Source organism: Panicum hallii, chromosome 7, assembly GCF_002211085.1.
Source record: "Panicum hallii strain FIL2 chromosome 7, PHallii_v3.1, whole genome shotgun sequence".
Taxonomy (NCBI): domain Eukaryota; kingdom Viridiplantae; phylum Streptophyta; class Magnoliopsida; order Poales; family Poaceae; genus Panicum; species Panicum hallii.
Window position 1 is genome coordinate 27,505,552 of NC_038048.1, and position 15,384 is coordinate 27,520,935.

The following is a 15,384-nucleotide window of genomic DNA, read 5'->3' on the forward strand; positions in this document are numbered from 1 at the left end:
ACTCGATACGGTCCAATGTATCGAGGGGCCAATTTCCCTTGTACCTGAAATCTTCGTGTTCCTCAAATGGGTGAAACTTTGAGATAGACAAATTCTCCCGGATTGAAACTTATTTCTCGCCTTCTCTTATCTGCGTAGCTCTTTTGTCGGGATTGAGCCGCCTTCAACTTCTCGCGGATTTCCGCTACTTTTTCTTCTGCTTCCTTTATTAGTGCGGGCCCTACTAGCGCACGTTCTCCAACTTCCGACCACATCAAGGGAGTTTTGCACTTTCTTCCATAAAGGGCTTCGAATGGCGACATGCCCAAGCTGGCTTGGTAACTATTATTGTACGAAAATTCTGCATAAGGCAGACTTTGCTCCCAATCATTTCCATAGGTCAGGACACATGCTCTCAGCATATCTTCCATAATCTGGTTCACCCTTTCGGTTTGACCATTCGTCTGTGGGTGGTATGCGGAGCTAAAGTCTAGCTTAGTACCCATAGCTTTATGCAGGCTTTTCCAAAACCTAGACGTAAATTGGGTCCCTCTATCTGAGACAATTCTGCTAGGCACTCCATGTAACTTTACTATGTTCTCCACATAAAGCTTTGCCAGCTTTTCTCCACCGTAAGTGGTTCGTACAGGTATGAAATGAGCCGACTTAGTGAGTCTGTCCACTATTACCCATATGGAATCGTGTCCCTTCTGTGTTCTAGGCAGACCCACTACAAAGTCCATTCCTATCTCATCCCATTTCCAAACCGGGATAGGCAAGGGTTGCAATAATCCTGCCAGCTTTTGATGTTCGGCCTTGATCCTTTGGCAGGTATCACAATGCGCCACAAATCGCGCGATATCCGCTTTCATTCCACTCCACCAATATTTTTGCCTTATGTCCATATACATTTTGGTGGATCCTGGGTGGATGGAGTAGGCCGAGTTATGGGCTTCGTCCATAATTATCTGCCGGAAGTCTCCATTCTGGGGCACACAAATCCTATCCTCGTACCATAATGTTCCCTTATCGTCCACTCTAAAACCTGGCGCTTTGTTTTCTCCAGTTTGCTTGCAGATCTTTACTAACTCCTGATCCGAGCTTTGAGCCCCTCTAATTCTATCCTCTAGGGTTGATTGGACGCTTAACACATGGCTGGAACCTTGAGGAACAATGTGCACATTTAATCGCACCATTTCCTCGCGCAGGTTGTCATCCTTGGGTCCATAGGATTTCCGGCTTAAGGCGTCGGCTACCACATTCGCTTTCCCGGGGTGATAATGGATTTCCAAATTATAGTCCTTGACTAACTCTAACCATCTCCTTTGTCTTAAGTTCAAATCTGGCTGGGTGAAGATGTATTTCAAACTCTTATGGTCAGTGTAAATCTCACACTTATTCCCGATCAAGTAATGCCTCCACATCTTGAGGGCATGTACTACGGCTGCTAATTCCAAGTCATGGGTCGGGTAATTCTGCTCATGAGTCCTGAGTTGGCGGGAAGCATATGCAACGACTTTCCCATCTTGCATCAGAACACACCCTAATCCTTGTCGGGATGCATCACAATAAATGACAAAATCCCGATGAATGTCCGGTAGGGTTAACACTGGGGCGGTTGTCAACCTTTGCTTTAGTTCCTGAAAGCTTCTCTCACAAGATTCCGTCCAAGCGAACTTCTTCCCCTTTTTAAGGAGTTCTGTCATGGGTCGAGCTATCTTAGAGAATCCCTCGATAAATCTCCGATAGTACCCGGCTAATCCTAGGAAGCTTCTGATTTCACTAACGTTAGTTGGTCGCTGCCAGTTGGAAACTGCTTCGACCTTCTCTGGGTCCACTGCTACGCCTTTTGCGGTTAGAATGTGACCGAGGAAAGCTACTCTTTCCAGCCAGAATTCACACTTGCTAAATTTGGCATATAGCTTATGCATCCTTAGCTTTTCCAATACTACCCGCAGGTGTTGCTCGTGTTCCGGGATACTCTTGGAGTAGACAAGTATGTCGTCTATAAAGACTACGACAAACTTATCTAGCTCGTCCATGAATACCTTATTCATGAGGTTCATAAAATAGGCAGGGGCGTTAGTTAGTCCGAAGGACATTACGGTGAACTCAAACTGCCCGTAGCGGGTGACAAAAGCTGTTTTAGGGATGTCACTTTCTCTAATCTTAAGCTGAAAATATCCTGACCTTAGATCGATCTTGGAAAAGTACTTGGCTCCTTTTAGCTGATCGAAAAGGTCATCAATCCTGGGGAGGGGGTACTTATTCTTAATGGTAACCTCGTTCAGTGCTCGGTAGTCTACACACAACCTCATACTCCCATCTTTCTTCTTGACAAACAGAACTGGGGCTCCCCATGGTGACGAGCTTGGTCTGATGAAACCAATTCGTTGCAGCTCTTCTAGTTGTTTCTTTAATTCTGTCAACTCGGATGCCGCCATCCTATAGGGTCTTTTGGCTATAGGGGAGGTTCCAGGGATAAGGTCAATGACGAACTCTATATCCCTATCCGGTGGCATACCGGGAAGTTCTTCGGGGAAGACATCTGGGTATTCGTTTACTACCGGAACTCCTTCTAAGGGCTTGGCTTCCATGCTAAACACCATTGGGTCAAACTTACTATCCCGGGTATGACAGATCACTTGTATTCCTTCGGGGTTTGTTAGGTGTACCACTTTGTCGGTGTAGCCTATGAGTCCATTGTGTCGGCTTAACCAGTCCATTCCAAGGATCACGTCTATTCCCCCAGGCTTAAGTACTACCAAATCTGCTAGGAAGTCTACCCCACTTAAATTGATCCTTACCCGGGGACAACCTAATTGACAATTGATGTCGCCTCCAGGCGTCCGGGTTAATAGGGGTGTTTTTAGTAGTACTGTAGGTATTTTGTGCTTCTCCACATAGCTCGAGGATATAAACGAGTGTGATGCTCCAGAATCAAATAATACTGTCGCCAGAGCTGAGTTGACTAAGTACTCACCGAGCACTACGCCCTGAGCTTCTTGAGCCTCCTGCGCGTCGATGTGGTTGACGCAGGCTCGTCCAAATGATTGCTGCTTCACCAGCTGGCTGCCGTCGTTGTTGCGGACGGGCACTCGGTTGGCACCGGTCAGGGCTGGTCTGGGCCCATTCACTGTGTTGGAGAAGGCTGACGTGGCCGGCTTATTCTTGGCGTAGGGGCAATTGGCGATGAAGTGCCCCGTCTCACGGCAGTTGAAACAGGCCCTAGCATTGTTGTTATCGGAGGCGGCCAGACTTGTGTTGCTCTGCGGGGCCCTCATGGTATTCTGACTCTTGGGCTGTGCTTCAGAGGCTCGTGATCCAGTCACTTGGGACTGAGTCCTATACTGCATTGGGGCCTGGGATCTTGGTGCAGTGTAGTTGGAGTTCCTCAGCTTTTGGAAGCGGTCCTGTTGGCGAGCCTTACTTTCCAAGAATTTGCGTTTATTGTCCTTTCTTTCTTCGGCCTTGGCCCTTTCTGTGAGGATGGCCTTGTTCATCAGGGTGTTGAAGTCCGGATAGATCTGGGGAGTAAGCAAGGTTCGGAGCTCTGGGCTTAATCCCTTCTTGAACATGTCTTGCTTTTTGTCGTCGTCATTCACTTCTTCCGGCGCATATCGGGCCAATTCTATAAACCGGTGGGTGTATTCTTCCACCGTCATGCTCCCTTGTTGTAGTGCACGGAATTCATCCGCCTTGCGCTTCATGGTGGCCGAAGGGATGTGGTAGCGGCGGAACTCCCTTACAAATTTTCCCCAGGTGATGGTAGAGGCATCTTCGGCTGCGGCACAATAGTTTTCCCACCAGGATAATGCTGTTCCGGTGAGCTGGTGGGCTGCCAGAAGGACTTTATCCCGGTCCTGGCATTCGAATGGTTCGAGCTTCCTCTGAATTACTCGCAACCAGTCGTCAGCATCCAACGGGTTGCAGGATCCGGCGAAGGTAGGTGGCTTGGTCCTTAGGAAGGCCGTCAACTTGTCGTTCATATTCTGCCCTCGTGGCTGCCGGTTAATGAGGGCATTCGCCAGTGTCTCCAGAATGAGGGTCTGGTTATGGATTATCTGCGCCAGGTCTCCGAGGGGTGGGGGTGGTGGTAGTTGTTCTCCTTCTTGACTTCCCCCTCGGTTCTGGCTTACTTCTTGTTCTCCTTGGGGAAGATCTTGTTCAACGGGATGTGCTCCGACACTAGCGGCTACGGGGTTCCGGCCACGGGAGGCCCTCGCAACGTTCCGGGGGGTCACCTGTTGATTGGGTAAGTTAGGGTTATGATTATGTGATGTTTAAGTTGTTTAATTCGTATATAGGGCAGAATCTACCTTCTGCCTGTATAAATAATCAGCACACAACAAACCGGCACACAACATCACAACAAGTACGAACCATTTTATTACTGCGAGGGGGTACAACTTAGGGTAAGGCTAGGCCTCGTGCTACTCATCCAGGGTCTTGTCTTAAGGGTACGGCGTAAACAGAAAGGCTGGGGAGGGCATCACCGGGATGGCGTCGGTCACTCTACTTGCGTGGTGTGTCTTCTTCCGGGGCGGACAGGGTGAGAGGTTCTCGCTCGCCGTCTTCTGGGTTCCCATCGGTCAGGGGCTGCATTGCAGCATCCCCTTCGTCGGCGGCAGCAGAACTTTCAGGATTCTCGGGTGGGGCTCGTGTGCTCCCAAAGAGTGATCCCCACCCTATGACGGGTGTCCCGAGTAAAACGTGGTCTTCCCCTATCGCCGGGACTGGTGTTCCACTTTGGATCCAATCTTGCATACGCCGGTCTCGGGCCTGCCTGAGGCTTTCTTGGGCGACAGCTTCGCTACTGACCGCGGCTGCGGCTCTCGCCTCGGCATGGGCGGCTCGGATCTGCTGTATCCTCACCGCGAGCTCCGCTTGCTCGGCTCGGTGAGTCTGCTCCCTCAGAAGGTTGGCTTGCTCGTCAAAGAGTTGGTCCAGGGCGGCTAGGTAAGTAGCCACTTGGTACAGGGGGCCTTCTTCGTGGCGACGTCGCTCCAGGTTTCTCATGCGCGCTTCCCAGACTGGGGTTCTGATGGCCGGCGGAAAGAACTTCGCTGGTGTAGGGGCGAGGTGTTCTTCAAAAATCCGGCACGAATAACGGAGGGCTTTTCTGATGGCCAAGGGGTAGGCGTCTTGGTGTCTAAACCCTGTGGCGGTCGCCCGCCAGGGCTGGATGTCGGGGTAGCGGTTGCTCCTGGCGATGACCAGGATCACCCTGCAGCGGAGGGTACCATGGTGCTCGTACTCTCGGCTGTAGTACCTTGGGCGCTCCGTAACGCCAAGGTCCTCCAGGGTGTTGATCAAGAGGCTGGGGAATCCAGGTGCAGCTTGGCAATCGCCCTGGGTCCATCCTTCCTCAGCCATCTGAAACAGAAGTAGGGTAAACAACCTGGTACAGGTGCAAAAGCGAGTAGATGATATTTGTTATTACAACAAGGGTGGTACAGTTTTCATGGATACGTGGTCATTAGGGTAGGGTTTTTGCTAGGGGTGCTAATCCTATCATGGGGATTCTTCCTCGGTCCTGATAGAGCGCTTCTTTATTGGAAGGAACCGATCCATCTCGTTTTCGGTCTGAGTACCCTTATCCCAATGGGTTTCCATGGGTTCTTCTTCTTCTTCCTCGATCCATCCACCTATTCCGCTGCGGTTCTCATATTCTTGCATCTGGGCTTGGAGGGCGGCTAAGGAATACTTGGCGCTTGCGGCTCTTGTCCGTTGTTCCTCCAGCTCCTGGGTTAACTTTTCAACCCCATGGATTAGCTGCTTCAGTTGTGCCGCCTGTTCGCGGTAGAGTGCATCCAAGCCAGTGAGGTAGATGGACAGGTGGGAGACCGTGTCTTCCAGGTCTTCTTCTTCTCGTCCAAGTCCCCTCATTCGGGCAATCCAAGTGCGCCCTCTTCCCTCAGCGGGTGGGAAAAATCCCATAGGAGTCCGCTGAAGGTGGTGCCTGTAGAGTACACGCAGCCGTCGCAGGGCTTTACGGGCGGCCTTTCGATAGGTGTCGGGGAAACGGAAACCAGTGGTGGAGATGAACCAAGGGTCCACATCCGGGTAGCGGGTGCTTTTCTCCACAAAAACCATTGTGTCGCACCGAAGGGTGCCTCCGGCGATGTACTCACGGTAGGCATACTCCGGTGGTTCCATGACCCCGACGCGTTCCAGGCTGAGCAATAGTAACTTGGGGAGGCCGGGCTCTGCGTGGCAGATTCCGCTAACCCATACATTGCCAGCCATCTGGAACAAGGCAAAAGACCCGTGGTGAGTGTTTGTGCAGAAAGTTTCTAAATCCGGACAAGCTCTAGGGCCTAAAAAGGGGTCTCGCTCCTAGGGTCACGTCCTACGGCCAGCCTACGGCTCTGATACCACCTGAAGCGTCCCCCCATCAGGGAAGACTTAAAAGTGTGAATTTATCAGTCCCAGGAGGCTGATAACACTTTTATTACAATAGATGGTACATCACCGTACAACTCTTCGCGGTAATGGGCAGTGAAGCGCCACTATCGCGAGGATTACAACTAAAACCCACACCACTACACTAGTTACGAAAAGGGGATCATCAGAGTCTTGCGCCATGCGGAATCCAACGGTGGCCTCAACCACAGGCAAGACTGGGTGCAGGACGAAACCCTACTCGTTGTCTTCGGGGACGTAGTCTGGGTCTTCCACTGTAAAAGTAAGAATGGGGTGAGTACAAACGTACTCAGCAAGTCCAATCACACCCACGGAGGGGGGGTATAACAGAAATTAATGCAAAGGACAATCCAAGGGTACGGTTAGGGTTTGTTTGCGGAAATCTCGGTTATATGCAAAGGTTCGTTTATAAATACTTTCAAAACTAGTTTTCAAACACCAAGAAGCACGTAGTGTTGATCCACACGGGATCCAAGTTTTAAACTGCTACCGGACTCCCCGTCCGCCGTAGCGCACGGCACAACTGCCGGACACCTTCCAAACAACTCGCACCATCCCAACCATTCCCAAAGAGAAACACTAGTTATGTGACCACACCGTAACTTGCCCAATGCCGTGGGCACGGCTATTCGAATAGATTTTCAACTCTGCAGAGGTGTGCAACTTTACCCACAGGTGGGGTACCACAGCACGAACACCTTAGTGCCGGTGCAGATCCCATCGAAGCCCTTACCCACCTTAGCTAGACCTGACTAGCCACCACGGGATTTATCAAGGGGTCATTCGACCTACCACCGAGGTTTAACCGGGGCATAAGTCACACAGAGCTTATCCCGTCTCCTTGATCACCCGTTGCTCCCAGCTCTCCTGATGGCTATCAGACTAACTAGTGGGGTTAGGCCAAGCCGTTGCCCATACAACGGTCAAGTGGTTTGCACGACAGGAAGCTAGGTGAGACGACACATCAACTCGGTCCTTAGGGGTGACAAGATGGATATCTCCCCTCCACGCTCAACCACACAGGTACGAGCACACCAACGGCAATTCACACAGAAATGCCATCCATCCCGTCCGACTCATTTCTCAAATCCACATTTTACCCTTTCCCACACACACGCATTTTCTTTATAAAATCAGGTGGTCAAGGTATGGTTGTCACAACAAGGGTGGCTATCCTACCATGGTTACGGCACGCAAAACCATGCAATTTTATAAAACAGGCCATCGGGTTGTGTTTATAAAAACTAGGACAAAAACATGCATCAAAGGGCGGAATTGAACTTGCCATCAAAGGGAAAAGGAAGGAAAGAAAGAAAGAAAGAAAGAAAGAAAGGGAAAAGAGATTGGAGAAAGGAAAAGAAAAGAGAAGAAAAGAGAGGAAATGGGAGAGAGAGGGGGGAGGGCGTGTCGGCGCCGGTCACGGCGACGTCCGTGGCCGGTCGGCCACGCGCGTGCGGGATTCGCGCGCTGCGCGAGAAAGGATTGTGCCGGCGCTAATCGCGGCGGATGAACGCGCGTAGGCGGCAGGCCTCCGAGCGGCGCGGGACAGGACGGCGGTAGGGTTTTAGTGTCGGTTAGAAGGGGTTAGGGTTAGGATTTCGACAACAAGTGGTTTTTAATTGGAACACTCTAGCGCGTGGTTTACTTGGGTAAATTTTCAGGGCGTTACAATAACGATTCTGAATGAATCTTTCTTAGACACAGGGGAGAAAGTTTCATTATAATCGACCCCTTCCCTTTGTGTAAAACCTTTGGCTACAAGCCTTGCTTTGAATCGTTCGACATTCCCTTTAGAATCACGTTTAGTCTTGTAGACCCATTTACAGCCTACTGGTTTGACTCCATTAGGAATATCTACCAGATCCCAAACATCATTAGAACTCATGGACTTAAGCTCTTCTTCCATGGCCTCAACCCATTTGGCAGAGTTCTCACATGATACTGCCTCTTTAAACGTGTTCGGATCATCAGCTTTCCCAATATCATACATATCTTCACTTAAGTATGTCTCATAATCAGGGAAAACTGTCTTTTTCCTAGCCCGCTGTGATCTTCTTAATGGTTCTACAGGCTGAGGTGCTGGTTGAGGTGCAGCCTGAGGCACCTCGACAGGGTTCTCATCTTCAGCATTAGGCGCCATTTGCTCAGCTTGTTGTTCGCTCGCAGGCTCAGGAGCTACTTCAACAGGCGGAGTTGCACTAGTACTCTGAACAGAAGGCGTAATCTGATCAGATGGTGTACTCTGAACGGAAGGAACAAACAGCGGCACTAACTGAGGTGTTACTGTTTCTTGAATTACGGGGATGGGAAGCTCAGCCCGTATTTCTTCAAGATTAATTTCCCTCCTCGGAAAGCTCCCACTGATTCCTGCATCCTCTAGGAATACAGCCTGCCTGGTCTCAACGAACTTAGTGAGGCGATCAGGACAGTAGAATCGGTATCCCTTGGACTTATCAGGGTATCCGATAAAATAGTAGCTCACCGTCTTATTATCTAATTTCTTTTGCTGTGGATTAAATAATTTAGCTTCGGCTGGACAGCCCCACACACGTAAATAATTAAGCGATGGTTTCTTCCCAAACCACAACTCATAAGGTGTTTTTGGCACAGATTTGGAAGGAACACGATTTAGTATGTGCGCAGCTATTTTTAATGCTTCCATCCACAGCTCCACAGATAAAGTAGAATAACTAAGCATGCTACGTACCATATCCATTAGTGTACGATTACGACGCTCAGCAACTCCATTTTGCTGAGGTTCGCCCGGCATACTGTACTGGGCCTCTATGCCATTCTCTTCAAGATACTTAGCGAATGGTCCAGGTACTTGGCCGAATGGAGTATGTCTCCCATAATATTCACCACCTCGATCCGATCTCACTAATTTAATAGTGACATTATGCTGATTTTCCACTTCAGCTTTGAATATTTTGAATTTATCTAATGACTCGGATCGATCACGAATGGGGTAAATATAACCGTAACGAGAGAAGTCATCTGTGAAAGTAATGAACGAGTCAAAACCATCAACAGACTTTACTGGGAACGGGCCACAAATATCAGTATGAATTATTTCTAATAGGCCCGAACTCCGAGTAGCTCCTTTCTTAATTGTCTTAGCGAATTTCCCCTTAATACAATCAACGCATTGTTGATCTAAGTTTGAGAGATCTAATGAATGGAGTATCTCTTCTCTTATGAGACGCTCAATTCTCCCCCTCGAAATGTGGCCCAAACGACAATGCCACAATTTCGAAGAAGTCTCATCATCACGCTTATGCTTATGCGATACATCATCCACATTCATTGTAGAATAAACATTATCAAGAGAGAGCAAATAAAGATCGCCTTGCAAATGACCAAAACCCACACTTAAATTATGAAATTTAATGTTGCACACAGAGTTGCCAAACTCACAAATATGTCCCGACTTATCTAAACGCGAAACAGAAATAAGGTTTCTCTTCAAACTGGGAACATAAAGAACATCATGCAAACTAAGGTTAAAGCCGCCTGGTAACTCCAAAACGAAGCTCCCAATGCCTTCAACCTTCACTTCATTGCCATCAGCCACTCTTAGGCTTCGCTCCCCCTCTCTTATAGTTCGGATCGAACTGAATACCTGCAGTGAATTGGAAATGTGCACAGTGGCACCTGAGTCAATCCACCAAGTATTAGGAGAAAAATTCACTAAGAACGATTCATCAATAAAAGATACATAATCAGTAATTGTACCTTTGTTCTTAAGCCACTCGTTAAATCCATGACATTCCTTCTGCTCATGTTTAGGTGACTTGCAGAACTTGCACAGCCTCTCATTAGAGGTCTTCTTATGTGACACGGCCTTGCTCTTATGGCCCTTAAACTTTTTCTTATGCTGCCTGTTGCTGCCAGACTCAGCCTGATGCTTGGAAGTGTTATTCATGCTAACACGCCCAAAGCGCTCGCTGACCATGTTGACAGCATCCTTCATCCTTTCAGCTTTCTGCCTTTCTTCTTCCTCAACACAGTAACTAATGAGCTCAGCCATGCTCCAAGTCGCCTTCTGAGTGTTGTAGCTTATTTTGAAGGGACTGTACTGTACTGGCAGAGAAGTCATGATGAAGTGCACCAGAAAACCATCAGAGATAGCCATATCCAGTGTCTTCAGCTTATTTGCCATGTCACACATGCTCATAATGTGCTCCCTGATTCCACTTTGCCCATCATACTGTGAAGTCAGCATCTTCATGATCAGGGTGCTAGCATAAGTCTTGGAAGAACTCTTAAAGTTCTCCTCCACCTTGGCAAGATATGCCCTGGCGCTCAGATCATTACCATCCTGGTCCTTATCAGGAATAGCACCACAGATGGCCGGAGTGATCGTGTTCTTAATGATCATGCTGGCCATCCTGTCTGATCTCTCCCACTTTTCAATGGCGGTACGATCACCATCGGGATCAGCGGGCTCTGCTGGCTTGTCTTGACGTAAGGCGAGATCATACTCGCACACAGCAATGGCAACATTAACATCTTTATAACAGCTTGGATAGTTGGTGCCATTCAGTGGCTCAATGGATTTCAGGTAGCCTGTCACAGTGTTCACTGAAAAATTATGAGAACAATAACTTCATTAAACTCACAATTAAGATGCGCATAAAAAGTATGAAATTAACCCTACGATGGTCTGATTAAAATCATACATAAATTTCAATTTGCATCACCGATGGGGAAAACAAACAAAATTTATCATTAAACTCATAATTAAATCAACGATGGTTAGAATTAATTATAAGTGCTCTAAATAAACTTCCCGATGGTTCCATTTAAATAGAGTGCATCTTAATTGCTTATGGTGGATGAACATAATTTTCAGCGAATAAATGTAATTAAAACAGAATAAATTTTTTTTACATAACTCATGGAAATTAATTAACATAATGCTGGTAATAATAAGTGCAACAGAAATAATTAAAACTTTAAACATAACAGCAATTAACTTGAGCTTTAAATATAAGAAACAGTAAATAAATTACTGTAAACATTAACTGGGCTAAAACTCGTAAAACAGCCCAAAATCCCTTCTATACGCGCAGCCCAATCTGCACATTAGGCCCATTTGGCCCATCCCGCGGAAACCCTAATGCGGGTGAATCTGGACGCTCCATTCCGATCGAACGGTCCGAAACTCATGGCAGCTCGTATAAAATAGCTCGGTCGGAATGAAACCCTAAAATCTCACTCCACTTCATCCTCTCCCACCCCCGGGCACAGCCGCCGCTCAGAGGCAGCGCTGGGGGGCGGCGCTGGCGCGCGGCGTCGCGCAGCACAGGGGCGCACAGACACGCGCGGGCCCAGCGGCGCCGGCGCGCGGGGCTGCGCGCGAGGCGGCGCTCGGGCGGCGCGCTCAGGGCGGCCGCGCGGGGCCACGCGGGCGAGCGCCGGCTGCCGCGCGGGGGCACGCGGGTAGGCGCGTGGGCTGCCACGCGGGCGAGCGCCTGCTGCCGCGCGGGCGCGGGCCCAGCAGCGGCGCGCTTGCGCGCAGGCCCAGAGGCGAGCGGGGCGCCACGCGCGGGGCGGCGCAGCGGGCTGCCGCTCGCGGGCGCGCAGGTGGCGGCCAGCCTCTGCAATGCGTCGCGCAGGGATGCGCGGCGCAGGTGGGGTCGGCGGTGCTGCGGCGGCACCGCAGCTGGCGCGCCCGAGGGGGCTGCGGCGCGCGGGCGGCACTGGCCTCTGGTGCGCGGGCGCACAGGAGCTGAGTAATTTCCTTTTTTTTTAAGTTAGGATTCATAACGGGATCTAAGATCTGTATTCCCCTTCCTCTCAATGCTTACTTATGCATCTTGTTCATGATTTTGGATCTTATTTTACGGAAATTAAACATGAACAGAGATCTAATTTAGGAACAGATTAATTAGCAGCATGCCCTAACCTTAATTGCATAGCTAATCATCAATTTTGTCTCGGTTTATCATGAATTAGAATAAATGTTAAACATTTGCATCTAATCCGAGACACTTAGCATTAACAGATCAAGATTAAACTTAAATTTGACATAAACCGAATTAGATTAGATCTAATCTCGTGATCAGAAAACTAATTAACCATGATTTAGATCTAATCAAGCATGATTAACACATAAAAATCTTTCTGCAGGGACTAATTGCGTCTAAAACATGAATTAACCTTAACTGTGCAATAGGATCTAATCTGCACAGCACCTTTGCATCTTAAAACCGACGAAACAGAGGCATAAACTTGGCTCAAAATTTGACCGTGCATGACTAGGTTAAGATGGCTCTTGATACCGATTGTTAGAATTGCCAAAACTTAAAATTAACGGCAAGATTATCCAGAATCTTAACATAACCTAGTTCATGACAAATCAATCTAATGCGGAATAAACGGTAATTTTTATACCAGCGTTAGCAGTTGCAGCAGCCATTTACGCCTGATCCATAGAGGAAGTAGGCGTTCTTGTCGGTGTAGGAGATGCAGCGGCGAATCAGCGTCCTCCGGGCGCCAACGGGAGTGCTTGGCCTTCCAAACCCCTACAATGCCCTTAGCGATCAGACTAGCGGTGGCTAGGGTTTTAGATTGAGATTAATTAGGTCATTAGGGTGCTAACCACGACCTTATGTTTATAGGCACTGTGGGGCTGGGGGCCAGCCTGTGGAAACAGGCCTAATGGGCCTGCTGATCACAGCCCATTAGGGTTTTATCATTAGGTTTCTTTAATCACGTTTAGATGGTTTAAACGTTTTTCTTAACAGTGAAGATCACAATATCTTAACAGAATTTATTTCCAACAGATTCTAGTCTCCTATTTGGTAGAGCACCTACAGCAGCCTCCAGGCTAAATCTAGAAGAAACTGCCAAACAATTTTTTTTCTGAAAGGCGATTCTAGTCTACTAAAAAGTTGGAAAATAAAAAAATTCACTTTTCATTCAAAACCACTTGATACAAATTAACCTAAAGAAAAACTTCTTGACTTAGAATAACTTCTCCTAGAGAATCTTACCATAGTGAATCAGAAAGCAGAATGTGCTCTACAAAACATGTACGGAAGATTTTTCCACAACGAACCTAAGCAACAATTTATGGGTATAATTTTTCTAACTAATGATAAATTGCAAAAAAAAATATGATAGTGAGAAAGTAAAATTAGTCAAGAAAAGTTGTTATCACCTGATGCTACGGTGGAAGCTACAATGATTGAACTCCATCAAGAGATAATAAGAAACTTCTGAAGCTGAATATTTTAACACCAGCTAGCAGCGTACCTCAAATCTGATAGGTTCAATAAAAGACTGTCTGTCAAGAAGTCTCTGCCAATTACATATAAAAACGGTGATGAAACAGCACAAGCTATAGATCAACCTATCTAGCTAAATGAATCACTCGGGCATCGTTCAGTTGTGATTGCTGCGACTGGGTTGCAGCTGTAACTCTTGCAGCCGGCTAGCAGTTGCAGCAGCGGCAACTATGTTGCAGCCAATCGCCAGCCAGCCAGCAGATGCAACAAGCCATCGGACTTTGTAACTGGTCGACTGGTACTATGTTGTGCATAGCCACAACCGCAACATAAGCACAAGCGAGCCAATACCTGAACTACAGAGTAATCATTATTGGGTTATTGTTCTAATCATTGTTGCTGATGGACCACTCATAGGGGCAAGATCTTTGAAGAGTTCAGGTTGTCTGGCCATTCACAATTATTACCTTGATGGTCGGATCAGTCTTGACTCTTAAATTCATTCCTGAAACTAATGGGCGTAATTCTCAATTACTCGTGCCCTGAAAATGCAATTATAGGCCACTTCGTTCCTCATTGCTTGCCTACGCTGCATTGTCAATAGCTTTAGATACTTGATCTTGAGAGTCATCCTTTGCATTGCTTTACTCCTACTTCTGATTAGCTGGACTGGCTATAGGGGTATATATGAAAAAAAACAGTTCTTTGCAGCCAAAAGATAAATTATCAGAATAGGTACAATATAAGCAACCGCGATTCGGTTATAGTCGATCAGTAAGTTGCGATAAGTAAGGTTGTACTCTACTATTCAAAGCACATGTCATTTTGAAACTCTTGTTGGATAAACTTGTAAATCTTTGACTATCAGTATAAAAAATTTCGTATAGATTGAAAATGTAAGATACATGTTACTAATTTCACCATGAAAAATATTTCTAAATATTTATCACCTTTATTTAAAATATCATGTTTTAGTAGAGAAATTATTGATCAAAGTATCACCATGTCACGATATCCTAAATGATTTTGGACAGCCACATCAGAACCAGATAGAAGTACCGAATGTAGATTACTTTGAGTTGGTATCTCCTTCCCCTAAGTAAAACACTCCACTATTACATTAGATTAGATTATTGTTGCTGTTTAATAGATGGTCTCATGTATTGCCATGTAATATTGAGTTAGTTGAATACATAATCCACTATTTTAAGTTGTCTCATAGTAATTGCATATAAAAGATAATATCAATAACACATTCAATGATGAAGGACGATCTTAAATTCTTTAATTTTAGCTTATCAGGATGTTATTTCCTATCTATCGCGTAACAAACACCTCGTTACTTCACCTTCCTCTCTCTCCTCCATATTATTAAAAGGAGGTTCAGCAATCATACATATACGTTCTAATGAAGATATCGGGATGTACAAATCGGCACCAACAATAATGAGTAATTGATGATAATATAGCAAGATAATATATACAGCGAGCAAACTATAACTTGCCAATCCTGTGCTGCTTGAGTGACAGAGTGAACACCAAGCCAGGTGGCTCCCATGCATCCCTCTTCATGCCACATGGCAGCGCTGCACATAGCAAGTGGCAACCAGCATTAACTACGGTGCCGCGCCCCGTCATTCGTTTGACTCAGCTCGGTCATCTCCGCCCACTATGTTTGTGCGTCATTGACATCTATGGCCCACCAAACCCGAGTGGGGACACATCTCGCATTACCAAGCCGAGG

At 47.2% G+C, this 15,384-nt stretch overlaps 1 protein-coding gene across 1 annotated transcript; it reads right to left on the reverse strand.

Moving 5' to 3' along the window:
- Positions 1-9,971: 9,971 nt before the first annotated feature.
- On the reverse strand, positions 9,972-12,829 carry LOC112900573. The gene is made up of 3 exons (XM_025969420.1): positions 12,805-12,829; positions 10,141-10,989; positions 9,972-10,027 (listed from the first exon to the last, which is right to left on the reverse strand). Exons 1-3 carry the CDS (start codon positions 12,827-12,829, stop codon positions 9,972-9,974), a joined length of 930 nt encoding a protein of 309 aa, XP_025825205.1.
- Positions 12,830-15,384: the final 2,555 nt, after the last annotated feature.